Raw genomic sequence first — 22,531 nt, 5'->3', positions numbered from 1 at the left:
TTTGGAAAGCTGAAGGGACACCCATGCACTGTGGTTCCCCCAAGTAAGGTGCTTTCTCTCCGTGGGGTAAAGTGGAACTCAGATAAATAGGCAATTCACTCTTGGGGGGCGGGGGCCCCGATGCAGGCGGGGAGGCGCCTGTGTTCCCACCGACCGGCTTCAGCAGGCCCCTCGGTTCTCCTTGGTGATGTACAGAAGAGGTGCTCAGATACAACCGGAGCGTTTCATGCCACGTGGATGGTGGAGAAACACACGCACGCACACACACGTGCACACACGCACGCACATCTTAGCCACGGAGCCACCAGGAACTCGTCTCACAAGCACCCATCCAGCAGGATCAGTCGAACCCCAGCGCCTTTAATGAGGACAATCTGAACGCATGGTTGGCTTTCTATCTTTGAGGAACATTTTTTTTTCTTATGAACGTTCAGCAACCCAGACATTGTGGGACCAGCTTAATGGCCTCCACATGGCTTCGCCACGGGCCGGCTCTGCACGGCTTCCCCAGCCCCCAGAGCTGCAGACGCTCCGGTACAGAACCGGCGGGAGGCCGCCGCTCGGGGGCTGCCAGACCTCTGCACACCATCTGAAGATCAAGGGGCATCCCTCCCTCCACGGGGAGATAATCTAAACCATCCCTCTGTCTCCAAACACAAAGGATGGAAGGGAGGCGGGGACCCCAGGCAGGGGAGACACCACTCTGCTCTCCTTTGCTCAGAAATGATCTTTTCACGAACTAATAAAAGTTGATCTTCCTGCTGAGGGCCTTCCTGGCTCCATGCGCTCAGGGACGGACGGAGGGCCCAGAGGCTCGGCAGTTGTAGGTCCTCCAAGGATTAGCCCCCAGCCTCCCAACAGCTTCCTTTTCTCCCCAACCCCCAATGCAGTTGACTGAGATCCAAGTATTAAAAAAAAAATTTTTAAACAGAAAGGGGGGAAAAAATCTAACTATCCTAATTTGAGAGTTTCCATTCCCCAAATAATCCCAAAGTTCAAGCAACTGGGGTCTTTAAGAGTGAAATACTGAATCACTCAGATGAAATAAAAAATTTTAAAAAAAGATTTGCAAGACCCCAGGGTGACCAAATCCGTTTTCCTGGCACACACCGTCTTCGCCAGGTTGGTCGCTCCCCAGGCAGGGCTGCCCCGCTCCCTGCCAAGTCCCAGGGCCAGAAAACGCAAGGAAATAGCCATGGAGGTTCCCATGGAAACCACCACTGAGGGAAACACAAAGAAAAGCGAAGAGCCGACTGAGGAGCAAGGACGGATCCGAGCGTTTATCCGAGTCTCTGCTTCCCAGGTGTGGGGAGGGCGGTCTGGGAAGCAGGAGTCCAAAGGATCCCATCTCCTCGATCTCCGGTCAAACACCACAGGGGTGTTTCAGAACTGAGTCCCCCCTCGCCAGACCCCAGCGCCCCCCCCGTGGGCCCGAGGGCAGGCACCAGCTCCCCCTGCAGCGTCTCCTTCCCCGTAGCCCTTGGAACCCGTGGTCCTGACGTGGCCCCTCCGTATAGGCCCAGGACGGTTCGCTTAGTAGTTATTTTTGCCACCAGCTCATCTAAAAATGAGCCTTGTTTGCAGAGAGCATGCCGGTGGCAGTCGGGCTTTGATGAGTGAGTTATTTTGAAATATTTCAGCTCAAAAATAGTTTTGAAAACAGAGCTGTGCCATCTCCCACTCTCTCTGTCCTTGTTCGATTTTCACAGCCCCTGGTGTTTTCTTGCTCAATTCTTTGGTTATTTCTACCCGTCTCCGCTGGGTGAGCCTGACTCTAGAGCTGCCAGCCTGTTGGGGTCACTCAATACAGATCTGCTAGATGAATGAGTGAGTGAATGAATGAGTGAGTGAATGAATGAGTGAATGAGTGAATGAATGAATGAATGAGTGAATGAATGAGTGAGTGAATGAATGAATGAATGAGTGAATGAAGGAATGAGTGAGTGAGTGAGTGAGGGAGTGAATGAATGAATGAGTGAGTGAGTGAGTGAGTGAATGAATGAGTGAGTGAATGAATGAGTGAATGAATGAGTGAGTGAGTGAGGGAGGGAGTGAATGAATGAATGAGTGAGGGAGCGTGTGGTGTGATGAGACCCTGAGTCAACCTGCCATCCTAGGTAATTTGTGACACAGCTGCAGGGCCTGGAGGGGCAACGATAACCCAAAGGAAAATCGCTGTCATTTCTATTTTAACTTTTACATTTTCCAACTAAAATTCTTCCCTACCATACGGGTCACCTTGAACTTCCCGGAATTAAGCAAGTTCTCAGTTAAAAGTAAACAGAAATCTACAAGGAGGCGCTGCTCTAAGGGAAAGGCCTCCCATCCCCAAGCGCGGTTTCGGGATGCCGGCGAGAACGGGAAAGGGCACCGCCGTGGGGTCGCGAGATGTTGAGGCCACGAGGACGTAGATGAGTCTGCGAACTTCCTGGCTCCCTGCCGTCCTCGCCTGGTCAAAGCCACTTCCCCTGCATGTGGCCCTTTCCCTGCTCACAGGCACCCAAGCTCCTCCTGCGTGGCCCTGGCCCCAGAGCAGCTGAGCACGTGGGATCAGCCAGCGTCACCCCTGCTCCCTCCGGGGGGTCCCTGCTCCCTCCAGGGGGGTCCCTGCTCCCTCCAGGGGGGGTCCCTGCTCCCTCCAGGGGAGTCCCTGCTCCCTCCAGGGGGGTCCCTGCTTCCTCCAGGGGGTCCCTGTTCCCTCCGGGGGGGTCCCTGTTCCCTCCAGGGGGGGGGTCCCTGCTCCCTCCGGGGGGCATCTCCCAAGGGAATGACATCTCCTCCCTGGCAGCCCGCTGGCCCCGTCCCTGCTGGCCCCATGCTCACTGGCAGACCCACAGATTCCGTCTGGAGCCTGGGAGGAGACGGAGGCGGCCTATCAGTAATCTAACCCCACACGCCCAGTGACAGGAGCCAGGATTATCGCGGCAAAGACCCCCGCTTGCTATATTGATTTTTATATTAACAAGAAAGGACAGCCGGTCCCCCGACGAGTGAGGGCGTGAAGACGAGGTGAGCACCCCGCCCCCCTCTTGACCCGCGATCTGCGGAGATGCCCGTCTGGAATTCCGGCTGCGTCCCGCCCAACCAGCTCCCCGTTTGGGCAGCGAGCCCCCCATTCCGCCAGCAGCGGCTCGGGGCCAACCCGGCCCGTGGTCCTGACACTTGGTCTTCTTGGTTCCCCATCAGCCCAAGCTCGGGGGACTCGGCTGTTTCCAGCTGATCGAATTCCTGGCCTCTTGCATTTTGCTCACGCGGAGCCAGGATCTCCTTGAAATGACTGCCCCGGACTTGGCATTTGGATTCTGCATGCTTCCCGAAGTTTCCTTCCCCACCTCACCAGGAAGGGTGGGCATCGGCTGGTTCGCTGGCCCGTTTGGTTCCGCCCCCGCCCTGGGGGGGAGACCTGCAGGAGCGGAGGCCTGGTCCTGCTGGCTTAGGGGGGTGCTGCCCCCCCAGAACGGTGCAGGCCCCGGAAAATCTATGCTGGATGAACGGCTGAGCTCTGCTTTATTTTACATAATAATATCGCATATTCGAGCTCCCCCGGGTCTGTTCCTCCCGCTTATCACCATCACGGGCGTCTCTCCTTCACGACCGGCAGAGCAGCAGGCTGGAGTCTGTGCAAAAGCCAGGAAGCTTCCAGAAAGCCGGGCGCTCGGCCCGAGGGCGTTCACTGCCCACAGACGGTTCACGCCTAAGGCACGGAATAGGACGGCACCCCCGAGACGCTTCACAAGGATCTTTTGGGGCAGTTCCTTGGTCCTGATTTCCTTTGGTCACCGACGTCCTCCCAACTCCCCCGAAACCCAGAAGTGACCGGACACAAGTGACGGAACCCGGCAGGCGTCTCATGGAAAAGCCCGTGTCGTGACCGGCTCTCCGCCGCTGTCCGGAGAGGAAATTCCCCGTTTCCCACCGTGGGCAGCGCCCGGGAGGAAGCCGGTCAGTTCCTATTTCCGTGGGTTCCAAGCCACCCCGCAGGGTTCTGTAACTACAGCATTTGTTTGGCTCACGAATCTGCAACTCGGGGAGGGGGGGGCTCAGCCATGACATCTTGACCCGGCACCACACGGCCGCAGGGGAGGTGACTCGGACGCTGGGGACCGGGGTCGCCTGACACCTCACGCACGCGTCCGTCTGATGCATTCACCGGTGGTCTTGTGTGTGCCCTGAGCAGGGATCGAACCAGCAACCTTGGGGTATCGGGAAGATGCTCTAACCAACTGAGCAACTGGCCAGGGCCCCAAATCATCTCCACTGCAGGCCCCCCGAGAGCCCCACTTGCCACACCCCCGATGGGAGAGCATCTCATCAACGAGCCAAGAAATGGGGAGCGACGGTGGCCCCTCACGGCTCGAAGACCTATTTTAAAATCCTTTATTATTAAACAACATTGGCTTCCCCCGGGTTACCGTCAACTGGGCTTTAAATGACAATCAGCAGAATCATGGCGAGGAGAGGGGTCCACGTCCCAAATATACTTGTACAGCAATTCATGACAGTCACGCCCCAAAATCCAAAAAAGTGAAGAGTGACAGACCTGACCTGCTCGGTTCTACTGAAGGAAAGAGGCGCGTTGCCGGCAGACTCTCACTTGGCTCACATTTCACTGCCGTGCGACCAGTGAAATAAAATGAATTGATTTTATGACAAGGACAATTCATCCAAGAAAAATGCACTTAGATAAAACAGCTCACAGAAGAAGAAGAAGAAAAAAACACCCAGAAGTGTTTCTAACAATAACTTTTCGGGGCTCAGGCTGAGTCTTATTAGACCGTTGGGGACGGCAGTGAAAGAAAGGTCATATATTTCTTTTCTAATGTCCTTGAGATCTGCAGTCTTTATGTCGACCGTGGTTTTGGTTTTGTTTTTCCGAACACCGCTGCCGACCTCTCCGTCGCTTGGAAATGTCCGAGATTTCACGCAGAGCTGGGCTCTCCGCGGCCAACGTCAGACGCGTCGCGGGGCCCTCTGAAGCGGTTTGAGGTGGGAAAGGCCGTGAGGCCGGCCGGCTTGGGCTGCCCAGGCGTCGAGGCCCCTGCGGTTGGTGACACACACCCCGATTTCTTATTGCCGCAATCGCCATGCCCCCCGCCGCGTGAGGCCCAGCAGGATGGGCCGGGAAGCGCCGGTTCTCCCGCAGCCGCGACGGAGCTTGGAGCCCGGGAGCCACGCTGGGCCCAGCAGCCTCTCCGGGGAAATTCTGCGAGAGGAGAGAAGGCGGGGACAGGAAAGGCCGGGGGCCAGCCTGCCGTTAACAACAACCCCTGAGGTGTCTGCTGACTGGACTGGGGCCGGGGCTCTCGCGTGGCTTTTATGTCGTCGTGGTTAATTCTCACCTGAGCGTATTTTTCTACTGAATTTTTATAGAGACAATGGAAGGGGGAGAGAGAAAGAGAGAAATGTGGATGTGAGAGAGACATCGATGGGTTGCCTCCCGAACGCGGCCCGACCGGGGCCTGGGACCCAGGCACGTGCCCTTGACCAGGAATCAAACCCGTGACCCTTTGGGGTGCGGGGCGGACGCTCTCACCACTGAGCCACACCGGCCGGGGCTCTCGGGTGACTTTCGCTGGTGCCGATCGTTCCAGTGTCGTCCCTGGAATTCCTTCTCCGACGATAGAGTTTCTGTGGCTGACCGTCAGGGGACCCCAAGGGCAGGGACGCGTGACCCTAACATTTGGTCTTATGACTGGTTCCTGTCCACCCCTCTGACTTGGGCACCTTACCCTACGTCACAAAGGACACCGGAGCCAAAGGGACGGTTAAGACCTACCCAGCTCTCATTCTCGAGACGGACAGGCTTAAGCCCTAGAAGATAAATGGGTGCTCTGGGACATGTTGGGGTACGGTCCCCATCAGGGCTAGAGCCCACAGCTTCGGATTCTTAGTTAATGATTCCCCCCCACATCCCTAGCACAACAAATTGCTTATATTTGGTTTCTTTTCGGAATTTCATGTCAGCGCCGCCTCGGTGTAATATTTGTAATATTTGTGCTAGCGTGTAACTCGGTCATTTAGAAATATTCGGTCTATTGATAAGCCCCCTCCCCCGCCCCTGAATTAAGTTTCTCCAGTCAATTAATTAAGGCCCAGACAAATGAAATACTGGCTTTTATTTAACATTGTAGTTTTTTTAAAAAAACGGTGTGCAATTAGCTGCCAGCAGACGTGATCTCAGCAGGGTTTCAATTATGCTATGGATGATCGTCCCCTAATTCAATAAAAAGCTGGAATTAAGGCTGTAATTAACTCGAGGCTGGCTGATGTCACGCACCTCGGGGCTGGGCGATGGGCCGCATTCTTGGGCAAAACCCTCCGGCAACTCGAATCGTTCCTCCAGGGGAGTGTATGTTTACTAATCACTTAAGTATATAAAATAATTTCTATTTTTTAAAAAATATGGGTTTTTTATTGATTCAGAGAGAGAGAGGGAGAGGGAGAGAGAAACGTCAATGATGCGAGAGAATCATCGATCGGCTGCCTCCCGCACGCGCCCGACCGGGGATCGAGCCTCAACCCGGGCCTGTGCCCTGACGCGCAATCGAACCCGTGACCGCCTGGTTCATGGGATGACCAGCCGCTGAGCCACACCGAGGGGCCATAAAATCATTTCTAACGGGTATCTCGCCAATGGGCCGGTGACACTCACAATGCCCGGGACACCCGAGCAACGTGCATTATTCAAGCACGGGCTCCCCGGGGTCTTCCAGGGCAGGGCATTTGGAATTGTTTTTCTCTTTTACTATTTTTACTGATAAAGAGCCATGGAGGTCCCATGTAACAGTAGAGGAACCTGGAAAGGGGTCCTGGAGGACTTTATCTTCACACAAGTCAAGTCCAATGTCTCCAGCTTCTGGTATTGACTCATTCCTCGGGGATCCTTAGGGCCGGGACCACGCCCGTGTCATCCGCCGCGACGTCCTCGAGGCCGAGCACCCACCGCGCCTTCTACGTCCTCAATAAATGTCTCCCGCCTACGGGGCTTACGAACACTCCACGCTGTCTGTGTGTTTTAGATCCTACCTGAGATCGTAGGATAAATAAATAAAGGGCGGAGCCAGAATTTACTGGCTTCTGAAACAGCTACAATCCCCACTGATTTATAAGCCACATTTTCCTCCAGAGCCCCGGCGTCTGAAGATCCCCGAGGGAATTACGTAAAAACAAACAGGAGAAACCCAGTCTATCCGACTTGCTCTTGGGCTCATCTTTTACTCGTCGGTTAGTTTGTTTCTCGATGACTGTTACTCTGTCTCTCTGTTCCCCTTTCACGGCTCATCAGCACCGGGATCTGGAACCTCAGTAACTCATTTAAGAAACACTTCTGGCTTGAAAAGATACATTTGTTACCGGTTGCCTTGACTGAGCATCTGTTATTATTTCCTTTTATTATATAACCACACGGCAACCCCGGTCACTCCTGGCTTTTGTTCCTTAGAGAAATCAGTTAAGAAAGGAGAAAGTTTTGCTGGGGAAGGAAGGGGGGCGAGTACCTAACCGCTTTGGGGGGCGGCCGGGGGAGAAGAGACGCCTCTCCCCGGAAGACAATGCAGAAATGTTTGGTTTTGAACAGTGAAAACCAACCCAAGAATTAAAGGCATGTCTGAAACAGATTTGGTGGTTTGAGCAAACATTAAAAAAATAAAAAATCAAGCCTTCAGAGTGTTTATGTAACTACATTTTTTTCCGGAGGAGGGTGGTTAATCTTCACCGGAGGGCATTTTTTCCATTGATTTTTAGAGAGAGAGGGAAGGGGAGGGAGGGAGGGGAAAGAGAGAGAGAAACATTGATGTAAAAGAGGCACATCGATGGGTTGCCTCCCGCACGCACCCCAACTGGGCCCAGAGATCGAACCTGCAACCCAGGTACGTGCCCTTGACCGGGAATCGAACCTGAGACCCTTTGGTGGGAGGACCGACGCTTTAACCACTGAGCCATGTGGGCTCTATTTCCGAATAAAGCCACATTCTGAAGTTCTGGGTGGACACAAATTATTTTTGGGGGGGTGCAGGGGAGGGACACTATTCAGCCCACTCCACCACTGAATTTCCCAAAGGTGGAGGGCACCCAGTGGGTCCTTAATTAAACACCGAGGAATCGGTGAGTGAATATCTGCCCACGACACACACACTCAGTTACCAGGTTGGTCAGCCCCAGGTAGAAGGTCGGAAACTCAGCGACTCATTCCCGCCTTCACCAATTAAATTTTATTTTTTTCTTGCAAAGCTCCAGAAATCACCCGAAAAGCAAACCCCCGAGATCCGCAGTAAAGACAGAAACGGACAACACGTCTCTCTGTCTTCCCTCCTCGCTCCGGGGATATTTTTGGCTCCGACAATAAGTGGCCGGAGTAGCAGATTTCTCCGAGGAGCGAGATAAAAGTCCTTTGATCTCAGAGTGACTCTCGTTTGCTTTCCTCGCCAAGAGCGATTAAATAGACTCCAAGTTCAAGAGTCTCCCAGGCACCCTCTCCACTTCTAGGGTTTCCCACCCTTTCTTCTCGGCGGCGAGTGATGGGTTTAATCAACTCCGCCGACAACTTGCGGCAGGAAGAGAATTTCCAGCCTCACACAAGGGGGCGGGTCGCTTGTGTTTTTTCCTTGGTGGGAACTCAAAGATACTCTGGGGGTTGGGGGGGAGATATAATAAAATAAACGAATCCCCACCCCCGGCCGTTAACGCGCCCTCCCAGTCACCGCTTACTGGCTCCTCCGCTGCGTTCTCACTGGGATCCTGCCCACCTGGTGCCCCAGAAACACCCGAGGCCACGGTCACCCCCTCCTTCCCTCCTTCCTAAAGGATCCCAGGTGTCCAGGAATTTAATCATCTCTGCTGGTCCCCCCACCCCACCGTCCGCAGAGCTGGGCTCTAAGGGGCCTGAGCTAATCATAGTGAGAAGAGATGCTGGGTCCTCGAGGGCCCGGGTGGGAGGAAACCCCGGCGGCTGCCGGCCCCAGCTAAGCCACAGTGGGGCTGTCGGACACGCTCGGGCCCTGACTGCTGTGGCTCAGTGGTTAGAGCCTCAGCCTGCGCACCAAAGGGTCACGGGTTCGGTTCCGGTCAAGGGCAGGTACCTGGGTGGCAGGTTTGATCCCGGGCCCCGGTCGGGGTTCATGTGGGAGGCAACCCGTCCATGTGTCTCTCTCACATCGGTGTCTCTCTCTCCCTCCCTCCTTTCTGCTTTCTCTAAAAATCAATAGAAAAATATCCTCGGGCGAGGGTTGACAAAACAGAACAACAATAAAAAAAGAAAGAAATGTGCTTGGCTCACTGTTAATAAAGGCAAATAAAACTGCCGGGACCTCTGGGCAATGCTGGCCTCTGGTTCCCCAGCCGACCCGGACCCGCGTGCGGGAGGCGGAGGGCATGGGGATTCCTGGCACAGAGACACAGTCCAGTGTGGATTCGAATTCTGCCGTTTCGGCGTCACCGAGGGAGCCCGGCCTGGTCACCCGGCTCATCTGGGCTCATCTGGGCTCGTCGTGGGCGGGTTATGAAAGGACGTGGTAGGCGGTCGGGACGGGGCGGGAGCACCTGCGGCCAGGCCTCTCCCCCGGGGGGCGGCGGGAGCAGAGGAAGGATCCTGGAGGGACTTGGTCTAGACCTCGTGGTGTCTCGGTCACCATGGCAATAGGTCTTTCAAATTTTACCCTTAAAAAACAAGAGTAGACAAGAGAACCAGAGACGGGGGCCATCCCCTCACCTCCCCGCTGTACCGTTTTCCGTCGGGTCCATGGACTCGGGTCCCCGCCGGGCACGTTCAGTGGAAGGAAAGCCCGGTCCCCGCGTGGGTGACATCTCACGATTCCATAATTAGGCTGAGTTTTGGGGAGGAAACTAACGGGAGGGACACAGCACAACTGGAGGCCTCTGGACCTCACTTAGCAGAGTTGACAAGCGCCGGCCGGAAGGTGGTCTGGACCTTATTTTATCAGAAATAAAACTGAAACTGTCGACGGGAACAACGGGACATCTGGAGAAGTCGGGGGCGAGCAGGTGCCCTAGGCCCCCGTCTCCGTGACTAACTGCGGGGAGGTCACACATTTGTTACGATAAATAGAGTTAATAGCAGCCTATTAATACACAGGTGTTGTAATTAGTATTAACGTAGTTCACAATAGTATTTAAAATATGATTCAGCAGCACTCATTACTTGTATATTGACAACATGAGTGATTAACAGCAACACCCATCATCACCATCAAGATGCACCTGCTCGTTCGGAAGTGTCCACAGCAGCCAAGAGGTGGAAACAACCCCGACGTCCAGCAACAGACGGCCGGGCCCGCGGCCCATGAAACACACGCCCAACGGGACTCACCCAGTTGTGAGCGGGAAAGACCTGCCGCACGGTGCGAGCCTCGGACGCGGGGGCCGAGTGAGAGAAACCGCAGGCACAGGCCACGCGCCCGGTGGTTCCTTCCACACGAAATCCCCGGAACGGGCAAGTCACGCAGCCAGAAGGCTCAGCGGCTGCCCGGGGCTGGCGGGCGGGGGTGGGGGGTGAGCGAGAGCAGACCGGCTCCTCTAAGGTGAGGAAAACGGGGTTTTGTTTTGTTTTGTTTTAAATATGTTTTTATGGATTTCAGAGAGAGGAAGGGAGGTGGGGAGAGAGATGGAAAGTCCATGATGAGAGTCGCTGATCGGCTGCCCCCTGCACGCCCCCGGCTGGGGCTCGAGCCCTGACCCGGGCCTGTGCCCTGACCCGGAATCGAGCCGGGACCCAGGCGTGACCCCAGAGGATGTGACGGGTCCTATGATTGCAAAGCCCAGGGGAAGACCTGACACAAAGCCTCGGTCCGAATGACACTCGATCTCCAAGCTCAGACGATGCCCCGACCCCCTGGCAGCTTCCACCTGTGGGGGCTTCATACGTGGGCTGCGTGGCCCCCACCACGTGCTCCGGGTGAAGAGAAAACGTCTGTTTCCAAGTGTGGCGTCCAGGACGGTCACTCGTTGCCTCCGAATGACCCCACTGTGCACATCTGCCAGCCCCTGGGCCGGTCACGAACTCCCGTGAACTACGGGACTCCCGCGGGCTGGGCCTGCCTGGGGCACGTGACCTTCTCCACGGGGGGGGGGGGCAGGAATCGAGACCAATCTCAAGTCCTTCACGATCCTGACATCGCAAGAAATGCACCGGGAGCATTTATCCCAAAGAGAAACTAGAAAGTCGAAATGCCATTAAGAGGGAACGCGGCTCTGGCACTCCTTAATTATTAATAGACATGGAGGAATAATTCAGAGCTATATTAAAACCGGAGGAAGGGATTCATAACACATCTGGGTCACGGGAGATTATGGAAATACCTGGCCTCGTTTTCACGTCACTCGGCAGAAATTCATCCTGCAAAAGCAATTGTGAGATGTCACGATGAACGTGGAAACGGGGGCCCTTGGAAGCTTGGCTGGTTTTTTTTTTTCCTTTCAAACTCCGAGCTGGAGCTGCGGCTCTGCGGGCAGATGACCTGGAACATCTCTGCTCACACTTTCCTCAATTTCTCAGACGCGCTTTGGCCCCCAGCTGGGGTGACTCTCTGTACATGATGACAACTCATTGGCGTCCCCTGACCCTCCCTGACAGCACCCTGACATGGGGGGGCATCGCTCCCCCCCTCCGTCCAGACTCCGTGGAAAAGGAAGTCCTCGCGCCGACAGGGTCCCCAGAGGCTCCTCCCCTCGCCTGGCGCCACGTAACCAGCGGTGGGCACGTGGCCCCACTGTGGTCCAGTGGATTCTGGCCAAAGACCTTGAATCATAAGGGTGACAGGCAGAGGAAGGCAGCCGGGCCCGGGTGGCTCAGTGGTGGAGCATCGCCCCCATGGGCCTGGAGGTCAGGGTTCGAGTCCCGGTCGGGGCACAGGCCCGGGTTGTGGGCTCGATGCCCAGCGGGGGCGAGCAGGGGGCAGCCGATCAGTGACTCTCATCATGGATGCTTCTCTCTCCCTCCCTCTCCCTTCCTCTCTCTGGAATCAATAAAGACATATTTCAAAAGAAAGAAAAGAGAGAAAGTCTCTCAGTTCAAGTCCATGGTGCCTCGTAGGCCAGCGATCGGAGGCCTCGGCTACGCTCGGGCCGGCCCAGGAGGGACATAACGGGGGGGGGGGGGGCCCAACGTTAATTAAGGCAACACAGCCACCACCGGGGAGGCGGAGCTCAGGAGAGCCCCCCGCCGGGCTCCCGGCTGTAGATTACTCAGAGGCAGGACCGAGGAGCCCTCCGATGATCCATTTACGACTTTAAATAAATCCGGCTCCACACCGAAGCCCTTGGGGGTTTATCAGCCCATCACGTTCGCAGCCACGGGCCCCGCATCGGCCGGGGGCCTTCGCGTCCGGCCCATGTTCCGCTGGGCGCTCCCGTCGCAGAGAATTAAGGGAGGCGAGCAGTCAGTGCCCGGTTACCTCCTGTGCCACGGCCACGGGGAGAAGCGGCCACCCCAGCCCCCCAAAACCACCTCTTCACGCCTTACTCTTGAGTCATGAAAGTTTAAAGACGGCAAAAGCTCGTGTCTGTCCTTGGCAATTAGGGGGGAAAAAACGCACCCATCCGGCTGAACTCCAGTTCCACCTCCCGCGTCAGAAGCATCCCGGGAATGAGCCGTGTGTCTGTCTGTTCCCCTCTGTCCCCCGACAGTCCCCCCAGGCTGTCCCTGCAGGTGGCTCTGCGCCGCTCACCTGGGAGGCGCGTCGAGGGCGATGCTGAGCTGGGAGCCCCTCGCGCCCTCGGAGAAACGGGCTCCGTTCCTCCCACTCCTCAAGCTGCCCCGCCGGCCCCCGTTCCTGGAGGTGAACCCCCGAGTCTCTCTGCTCAGCAAAACCCAAGACGGGCTCTGCTGTGTGTCACCCCGGAGGTCCGGCCATCGATTGCCTTCTGGAAATCCCGCGCCAAACGGACGCGGAGCGAGGTCATTCACTACGAAAATTCACAAGGCGTAATTATAATAATTACTCTGATCACATAAACATTATGCCACCATGAATAATTGAATAGGAACCTTGCTTTGCAAGAGCAGGGCAATTAAAATACAACCCGGGGAGGTGACAGGGAGAAGGCGCAGGATCCGGGCCCTGGCTCGCTCCGGGGGAGGCTGGGCCCCGCCACCCGGGCGCCCGTTCCTGGTGGTCGGGGTCACTGCGGACCTCAGCGGGGGGAGACAGTGACGGCGGCCCAGGCCCGGGCGCCTGAACGAGCTCCCCATCGGAAAGACGTCCCCCCAACATCCAGGCTTCGGCCTCCGTCCACCGAAAACCCAGATCCTCCGAAACCCCGCGGGCAGCCGGCTCTGGGAACAAGGTTCTCTGCCCCACCCCAGGGTGGCCCGTCCAATGACGCCAAAGCTGACGGGCGCGGGAGCGACACTGCCCGCTGAGGACAGAAAGTGAACCCGCGTGCCCCGTGACTTCTTATGGGCTGCGGTGCCAGGGTTTCTGTTTGTTGGGTTGTTTTGGTGAATCCCCACCTGAGGATGCTTTTTTCATTGATTATTTTAGAGAGGAAGGGACGGGAGGGGAGAGAGAGGGAAACGGGCGCGAGAGAGACGTCGACCGGCTGCCTCCTGCAGGTGCCCGACCGGGGCAGGGGGTGGACCGCAGCCCAGGGACCTGCCCTCGACCCTGAGCTGAGCCCGAGGCCCCGGGTGAGCAGGCCAAGCCCCGGGGAGAAGTGAGAGGACATCTGTCATTTTCCCTTCACCCGTCATGGAAGAAAGGCTGTGACAAGGGCCAACCCGACAGGCGACAGGCCAAAGCCTGGGGCGTGTGGGCTCCAGGGATGAGTCTGGGGTCCGACCGCGAGCCAATCGGAATGACCACTTCCGGCCTTGCGGGGGCCCTGATGTCGTCTCCCGGCCTTGCGGGGGCCCTGATGTCGTCTCCCAGCCTTGCGGGGGCCCTGATGTCGTCTCCCGGCCTTGCGGGGGCCCTGATGTCGTCTCCCGGCCTTGCGGGGGCCCTGATGTTGTCTCCCGGCCTTGCGGGGGCCCTGATGTTGTCTCCCGGCCTTGCGGGGGCCCTGATGTTGTCTCCCGGCCTTGGGGTCCCTGTTACAACCCACACCCTGGCCTCTGTTGCGCTGGGACGTTTCCTCCAGGGGACCCATGGGGATGTCAGGGACACAGAGGCTACACCAGCCACTGGCCGACCACCGGTGGAAGCCAGCGGGCCTCGGGAGCACCCTCTGCAGGGTCAGCGCCCTCTGCGGGTGCTCCCCAGGGCGCCGAGGCGGATGGAGGGTGGCGAGTGGAGACGGTGCCTGGAAGGTGGGCGAGTGCAAAGGGCCCTTAGGAACCCGCGGGGCCCTTTCCAATAACCCTGAGAGGCACGTTTTCCTAGACCCCTCGCACAGATCCACAAACCCAGGCCCCGGGGGATCCAGGAGCGAGGGGCCCGTAGGTGCACAACGGGGCGGGGTGTTGGCTCGGCGGGCACGACCGCCGGGCCCTGGCCTCGCCTCTCAACCCGTCCTGTCAGCTGGGCCGAGGTCCCGACGGACGGAAACCAGCTCCTCCCGGGCCCGCCTTCGCCCCTCCAGCCTGCGCCTGTCTTATTTCGCCTCTGATTCTGAAGGGAGGGCCGGCGACAGGCGAGTGATGAACGATGTTTGCTTACCCGCGGCTCGGGCAGGTGCGACACCAACTCGATTAGGACAACGTGTCTTCACGCTCCCAGGCGCTCGCACAGGCCGGCTCGGGGCTCCCGGGGAGGAGGGAGGCCCCGCTCCCGCGGCTTCTCTGTCTGCTCGGCCGTGTCGCTCGGGCACCGACTGCGGAGATGCGGGTATTTATCTGTGTGTGTTTTTCTGGCTCCAATCGCTCGCCCTGTTCTTGGTGGTAGCACCCCAGCCGACAGAAAGGCGGGGCCTGGGGCAACACCCGCGCAATGAAGGAAGACGCTGAGATGCAAGGCCAGTGAGAAGTCTGCCCTCTGAGTTAGTTCATTGCTTATAATTAAAAAAATAATAATGAAATAAAGACAGCGGTGACCGGGGGCTGTGTGCCGACCCAGAGGTTCACATAAATTGGAGAAGAGAGCACATCGGCACTTAGGAAACACGAGGGATGGTCAGAGCTGGAGCAAAACCACCCCCGGAAATGGAGGCGCCCCCCCAGGACACGAGCAGGCCGGGGGGAGCCTTTCAAGGTCGCTTTCCGGGGCTGAGGCGTGAGGATCTGACAGGTGTAGGAACCCCACCCAGAGCCCCCTGAGGGCCTGGGGTGAGCCCCCCGGGAGGAGGGGAGGCCTCACGTTTGCAGGAAGGGGCGGTGAGAGGAGATGTCACTGCCGCGGGGCCCGGACCACGGTCAGAACTGAAGGGACTCGCAGGATGAGTGAATGAGCGAGCGGGCGAGCGAGAGCCGAAGCAAACAGAAAACAGGAGAGGCCACCAGAGCTGCAGGGGCCCTGGGAGGCGCAGGAGGCTGCGGCCTTGACTTCGCTGGTCACGCATCCGGCAGCAGAAGCGAGCTGGTCCCCGGGGCTGCCCCGCGAGCTCCGAGTGCACCCGTGAGAAGCAGCCGCCCCACAGGCCCTTGGTTGCCTTTGCTCTGCTCCTTCCGCTGGGTGCACAGGCTCCGACCCGCTGGGTGTCCATTCCCCGCGTCTGATACGGACGATCTCTGGGCGCCGTGCCTCCTGCGCTCTGTCCCAGCAGCTTGGGTGGAGGCGGCCTCGGTGCGCTCCCATCAGGAAACTCCGTCCCCTCCCGGCACCGTGCCTGGCCCAGCGAGCGCCATGAGACTCATTCCGTTTTTTACGATCATTTCGAAAGTCACGGTCTTTTTGCTGGGTGTGCTGTGTTGCTGGACTGTAAACCTGGCACTGCGGGCGACACCAAGGACCACCCCGAAATGCAGCCCACAAAGGGGACAGGAGACGAGAGCCGGAGGGAAACCTTCTCCGGTGACGCCGACTGAGCCCTGGATCCAGCAGTGCCTGAAGCCCATCTAGACTTTTCAGTTCCCTCTGACCGAACACATTTATTCCACTCACCTCTTTTCTTTCCTTTTTAAAAATTTTGCGGCTTTGAGGCCTGGCCAGTGGGGCTCGGTGGTTAGAGTGTCGACCTGCACACCAAAGAGTCACGGGTTCGATTCCCGGTGGCAGGTTCCATCCCCAGCCCCCGGTCAGGGCGCATGCAGGAGGCGGCCAGTTGGTGTGTCTCTCTCACATCGATGCTCCTCTCCCTCTCCCCCTCCCTCCCTCTACTCTCTCTGAAAAGGCAATAGAAAGAATATCCTCAGGCAAGGATTAACAAAAAATAAAATAAAATAAAAAATGTTGTGGCTTTGCTACCATTTGCTTGAGCTGGGTTTTCTGCCTTTGCACCGACGGAGTCATAACTAATAAGCTAAATGATCCGATGCATATTCGAAGACCATTTCCATTAGGCAGGTGGGGAAATTGTGTCTCAGGGCCTCAAGCACAAGCTCATTGTTTCCAATGGAGACAAAACCAGGCTGCCAGTGTGTCGCATCTGTTTACGGTGCGCATTGTATTTTTTGTGTGGCTTTTTTTTTTTTTTTGGCTTAAAATCACCCCTAAGCTGGAACTCCGCGATAAAAGCAGAGCTCGCTTTCTGCTCCGTGTGTGTGTCGGGGGTGGGAGGCGATTGCCTTCAAGCTCCGGAGGTTATTTGGAGAGGAAGACCCCCCCGCGATTGCCTCAGAGCGCCGCTCATCGACCGCCAGATGCCACGGGCGGTGGCGCTGTAAGGAGGTTCCTGCATCATCCGAGTCCACGGGGACGGGGGAAATGTGGCAGAAAGCAAACACGGTGATTAAGGGGCGGGGGACCGACGGAGCCGAGATGATGCAGAGAGACAACCGCAGAGTTGGGTGGAAAAAAATCACCTACGGGAGGCGTGGGAGCCATCGGAGGTGGTTCCGACGGAGCCGAGAGAGACGCGGGTGCTCAGCCGAGGATCAAGGGGGCCGCGAGACGCAGCCGCGTGGGATTAGGCCTGAGCTGTAGCTAAGCAGCGAGCGCGGGAAGGGCTATCTCGGGAGCGTCTCCGCAGGCTCCCCGTCTCGGTTCATGATAAACGGGCACCTCGGGCCCGACCGGCTTTTCTTACTCCCTGATATTGTCAAACCCGCCGTTGGTTTGCTTTACATGATTGTCGGTTATTTTTTAAAAATATCGACGAGTGGTTTCTGTGAGACTATATTGTGTGAAACGTCTCCTCCGAGGCTTCGATAATCACACACATAATCACAGCTACGATTTACTGAACCGCGACTACGAGCCAGGCCGTGCCGGGTGTAATGGGCTGGGAGGCGCCCAAAAGACACGTCCACGTAGGAGCCTATGAACGGGACCGTATTGGAAAAGGGGTCTTTTCGGCTGGAATGAAGCTAAAGGTCTCAGTTGAGGTCATCCAGGATTAGACGGGGCCCTGAATCTACGGCAGGTGTCCCTACAGGACAGAAGGAAAGGTGCCCCATAGACCTAGAGAACCCTGGGCACCTCGGGTCAGGCAAAGATCTCTTGGACGGGGCACCAAAGCACAGTGAGTAAGAGAAAAAAAAGTAATATATTAAACTTCATTAAAATAAAAATGAAAACGTTGCTCTTCCAAAGACACAGACTGAGAGAAAGTATCTATATGCACGTATCTGGTATACGAGTTGCATCCATAACATACAAAGTGCCCTCAAAGATCAATAACAGGAAAGTAACAACCAGGAAAAAAATCAGCAGAGATCCACCCGAAAGAGACATTTCACCAAAGGAGATACCAAATGGCAAGTGCACGTGAGAAGAATTCTCATCATTAGTGGCGAAGGTGAGGCTTGAACCACCGCTAGGCATCTGTTAAAACAGATTAAAAAAAAATACTAAACGACTGGGACTCGTCTTGCTGGCGGGAATGTAAAACGTGACCATGTCCATTTATGCGCCGTTTCTGACGGACGTGTGCGTGGAGCGGCCGCACTGCCCAGCAGGCCCCGTCCTAGCCCGGTCCCGACAGAAACGAAGCCCTACGTTCACGCGGAAACCTGCTGGCGAACATTTACAGGGGCTGTTTTCATAATTGCCTAAAAGTGGAAGGAACCCGAACACCCCTCAACCGGGAATGAGTGCGCGGAGGGTGGTGCCGCCAGCCGGGGGATATCGTGGGGCCGAGGGTTACGTGTTCGAAACAGGACACACCGCCGGCCTCCAGGCCACCGTCAGGGCTCTGCGCGCAGTGGGGCTGCGTCCGTGTGATCCCATTTGGACGAGGTTATGAGAAAGGACAGGCGAGTGGCGCCAGGGCCTGGGGGGGGGGTAGGTGGCTGCACCGGGCACGGGGAGCCGGGGGTGATGGAAACGGTCTACGCCTTCACCTCGGCGGCGTTTCCACACCTGCGTGCGTTTGTCCAAACGTCTGACTCTGTGTTCAACGGGCTTCTCTGCCTGTATGCAAATGGTGCCTTAATAAACCTGACTTTTAAACAAAGCAGCTTGCTGTAAAAATATTCCATCAATCAGACTTTCCATTTATTCCATTAATTCAGTAAGACTCCCTTTCGCCGCGATTAATATACCAAAGGCTCGCTTTTATTAACCTCGCTCCTCATGACTATGGATGTAGGAAACGCCTCGTTCATCCGCGGGCTGGGGCTGGACCCGCGCTCAGGAGGCGCTAACGAGGAACGCGTCCTGAGCTCTCCTCCCGCGTCCTGAGCTCTCCTCCCGAGTCCTGAGCTCTCCTCCGGCCGCCCGGCTCGGCCACCCTGGCGGAGCTGACGGTGAGGCCCTAGTCGAGCCTTCAAGAGCCGGAGACGGGAAAACTCAGGTGGCCGGGGAAGGGCAGGCAGGTAAGAGGTGGGCCAGGGCCCCTGAAGACACGCCCGTCCAGGGGGACGCCGAGGCTCCGCTTCCTGTAGGGCGATGGCACCCCACGGAAAGCGCACCCAAGGTCGGCCCAGCACCCGCGCTCTTAAGGGAAGCTGTAAATTCTGATTTTTGTACTTGAATTCTCCCCGTATTCGGAGCCCATTTTTTTCATTTGTTTTAAAGCACCGTGTATATAAAGCAACACTTGTCTGCCAGTCGTGATGGGTCCAAGCTTCCGAGAAGAGTGGCAGACAGAGGGCATGGGGACCAGCCGGAGTGTGGAGGTTTCAGAGAGGGGCTTCCGAGAGGTTGGGCCCCCGAGACGCTGCATCGTGGCCGGGAGCCTCAACCTGAGGGACAGGGAGGGACCGGGGAGGGGGGCACGTGCTCCCGGGCGACGGGTACCGGGCACGTGTCCCGAAAGTATGCAGAGGACGAGGCGTGGTTGTCCTCTCCGGGTGGCCGCGTGCACTTGGGGGCCAAGAAGGACCCGTCACCCTCACAACCTCCCCCCACGCACGACACCCGCCCCACACCCAGGTCCCTTCTCAGACATTCAAAGTCCCCCACGCTTGACAAGCCAAAGGTTGGTTTGTTTTCAACTCATTGGGTGCCCAAGGCTGACCCGCAGGGAAAGGAGGCTGTTTTGGGGTTTACTTTCATTTATGTGAATCCTCGTAAGTTTCATGCAAAACTACCTTAGGCCTGCAACTGACAGGCCCGGCTCCAGACCCGCCTGGGGTGTTACGCAACAGGCGTGTGCCCCTGTGCCCCTCCCCGCCTCCCTACCTGCCTGCCTGTCTCGCCCTTCAGACATCTCAATAATTCTGACTCTGCAGACACATCTGGCCCCGCAGGTTTCAGAAAAGAGACTGTGGTCCCAAATGACCTTCCCCGGGGCCCCTATGGGACGAGCGGCCCCCGTTACACCTCGGACAGCATCTCGGCCCAACGCAAGCTTCCCCCGTTTCCCTGGGGCTCCTTCCTCAACCCCGACCTCAAGGACACAACCTCCCCTCCCCGCCTCTCCCCGTCTTAGCTCCTAGGAGGGCTCCCCGGCACGAACCCTCCCAAGAACGGCGTCCGTGCCGAGAGCCGATGAGTTACAGGGCCTCTAAACGCGCCGTCAAATATAAACATGCAGTTGGTATTAAAAACTGATCAGCGGTTTCAGCGATTCCAGAAATTAGCAGTTAAATCCTCAGGCAGGAAGGGTCAGGATGACTTTGTTGTGGTTGTTGTTTCCTTAGGACAGCACAAATTTAAACAAGCGCCAGACAGCTTCCCTTCCCTTTCCTACGGAGCAAACGTCTCCTTGGCACAGGGTCAGAGTGGGGATGGGCTTCGGCTCCGGGCCCCGAGAAAGAAACTGGAAAATATTTTGCAGAGTCGCAGGCTTGCAGGGCCCCAACCACGCGGTGACAACTGTCAAGCAAAAAGCAAGGGGAGGCGGCCCCACCAGGTCACGGTTGCCCTAAGCCAGCGGGAGGGGCGGCTTTGGGGTCAGGGCGACGCGTCCCCTGGGCCCCCTCACTTCTCGCCCCAGCCCTTGCCCCAGCCTCGCTTCCAACCCAAGTGCTGCCTCTGGTCCTTCTACCTGAGCATCGGTAACAGATACGACTCTAGATCAAAAATAAAGCCCCTACGTGGGGAAAAAAGGTACGTGAGCTTCAATTTTTTTTTTTAATTCTCACACACAGATTTTTTTTTCCCATTGCTTTTCAGGGGGAGTGGAAGGGGGAGAGAGGGACAGAGAGACCCCTCGATGTGACAGAGCCGGGCCGGGGGTCAAAGCTGCACCCCAGGTGCCTGCCCTGACCCGGAGCCGGCCGAGGCCTCCTGGTTCATGGGTCCAGTCCCACCACTGAGCCGCGCTGGCTGGGCGGAGCTTTCATTTGTAAAAGTCCAAAACTTCCTTTAAAAAGCACCTTCAGCATTCAGAGCTCTCTCCTGACCAGACTCCCACCCAGAGGTGGGGAGGGACCCTGACGGGCCTCGCCCCCCACCCCGCTCAGCGCGAACCGGCCCCCCTGCCCGCCGGGCGCTGCCCATCCCAGTGATTCACCATCGGACATCGCTGGGAAGTGTTGGGAAAGGAATTTTTTTTTTTTTTGGAATGGCCGCTTCACATCTGGGGAAACTGAGTCCCAGAAAGGAGAGAATCCAGAGCTAGTGGCAGAATGAAGGCTCCAGGTTCTGGAAAGGGTCGCCCCTCGAACAGAGCAGGAAAGTGCCCCCCATCCCTTCGCAGAAGCGCGCGCGCACCTGTTCACGCGCGGCTCTGGGGGGAAGGGGCCCCCCTAAAAGCGCAGTTCTCTCCAGTTCCTGTGCCTGGGAAGCTGCAGCCTCCAGGAAGGATCCTCGGGAACTGGAGACGGTGCGCAACGACTTCTGAAAAGCCAGCGCTCCTCGGAGCATCATGGGGCCGCTTGTCCTCCCCGGCGTCTTTGCGGCCCAGCTGCCGAGCCGGGGACACAGGACACTCGCCTGGGGTCACCGGAGGGACCCGAGGCCAGGACGGGCGCCGGCAGCGGCGGCAGCAGGTGGCGCCCTCCCGGGTCCCCGCGAGGACGCGCCCTGGACCCCGCTCCCCGCCGCGCGCGCCCTCATCCCCGCGCCCGCGGCCCCGCGCCCGCGCCCGCTGCTCCGGCCCGGGGCCATCCGGACCGCACGCAAATAATAATACCTGACCCAACAACAGCCAAGGCGGCCTTCGTGGGTCCCCTGGGCGCTGCGCCTTCGCTGACGGTGTCCCCTAAACCCCGGGCGGGCTCGGCATTCCCATTGCAGAGGCCGGGAGACTGAGGGAGGGAACGCGGGGGCCGGGCGAGGAAGCCGGTCTGAGTCCTACGGGCGCCCCCACCCCCCACCCCACCAAACTCGGGTGCCGAGGGCCCTGGGCGCTGCGCGACCAGCGCGCGTCCCTCCGTGGGCCGAGGTGGGTTCCCGGGACCCCAGGACTGGGGAGGGCGCGCCAGGGTCCATTCGACCCTCTGGGGTCTCCGGTCCCCTCAGCCTGGGCTGGGTCGGGGACGCGGGCACGGAGACAGGGGCCAAGCAGCCGGGTCCTGCGTCTGAGCCCCCAGCTCCCCAGCCGGACTGCGCTGGGTTCGGTCCTCGCGGAGCTGGGCTGGGGACAAACGCAGTGTCCCTCAGCCACGCCCCCTCTTCCCCGGGAAGCGCCCGAATCTACTCCCACCCCGAATTTGCCCCAAGCCCGCGTCGGCGATGCGCAGCTGGGGAAGGAACCGCCCCGCGCCCGCCACAGGCCCTCCCGATGGGACCCGCGCCCTCGCCAAGGTCCCCCCGACACCTCGCCTTTCGGGCTCCCCCTGCCCGGGCTCCTGGGCTCCTGGGCTCCTTACCTTTGCCCAGCAGCGCGCCCAGCACCAGGCTCAGCGCCCCGCACAGCGGCGCCACCGGCCCGGGGGCCGCGCCGTCGGAGCGCATCCTGCGTCCCGCAGCTCAGGCCGCCCGCCGCCCGCCCGGGGACCCGCGCCGGCCCGCCGGCCCCGCCTGCAGCCCCATGTCCCGGGGCGACCCCGGGCAGCGAGTCGGGCGGCGCGCCGCGGCTCGGGTGGCGGTGCCCGGCCTGCCCGGCGCTCGCAGCTGCGGCTCGGATCCCGCGGCAGCGCGCGCTCCGGCCCCGACAACTTTTCTCCAGCCGCTGCCGCAGCTGCGGCCGCCCCGCCCCCGGCCCGCCCCCC

At 58.3% G+C, this 22,531-nt stretch overlaps 1 protein-coding gene across 4 annotated transcripts in view; it reads right to left on the bottom strand.

Moving 5' to 3' along the window:
* TMEM132C (transmembrane protein 132C) overlaps positions 1-22,295 on the bottom strand; it is a 90,537-nt gene extending 68,242 nt beyond the window's left edge. For all 4 annotated transcript variants that reach the window (XR_015716243.1, XR_015716242.1, XM_087828618.1 and 1 more), the window contains exon 1: positions 22,190-22,295. Coding sequence is in view for 2 of the 4 variants with exons in the window: in XM_087828618.1 (XP_087684744.1) it covers positions 22,190-22,274 (85 nt within the window). In the remaining 2 variants the exon portion in view is untranslated. The remainder of the gene's footprint in view (positions 1-22,189) is intronic.
* Positions 22,296-22,531: the final 236 nt, after the last annotated feature.

The sequence above is a fragment of the Miniopterus natalensis genome, chromosome 20 (genome assembly GCF_054644295.1).
Source record: "Miniopterus natalensis isolate mMinNat1 chromosome 20, mMinNat1.hap1, whole genome shotgun sequence".
NCBI lineage: Eukaryota > Metazoa > Chordata > Mammalia > Chiroptera > Miniopteridae > Miniopterus > Miniopterus natalensis.
Note: the sequence above shows the minus strand (reverse complement) of the source record. Positions and strands in the feature narration are given on the sequence as shown.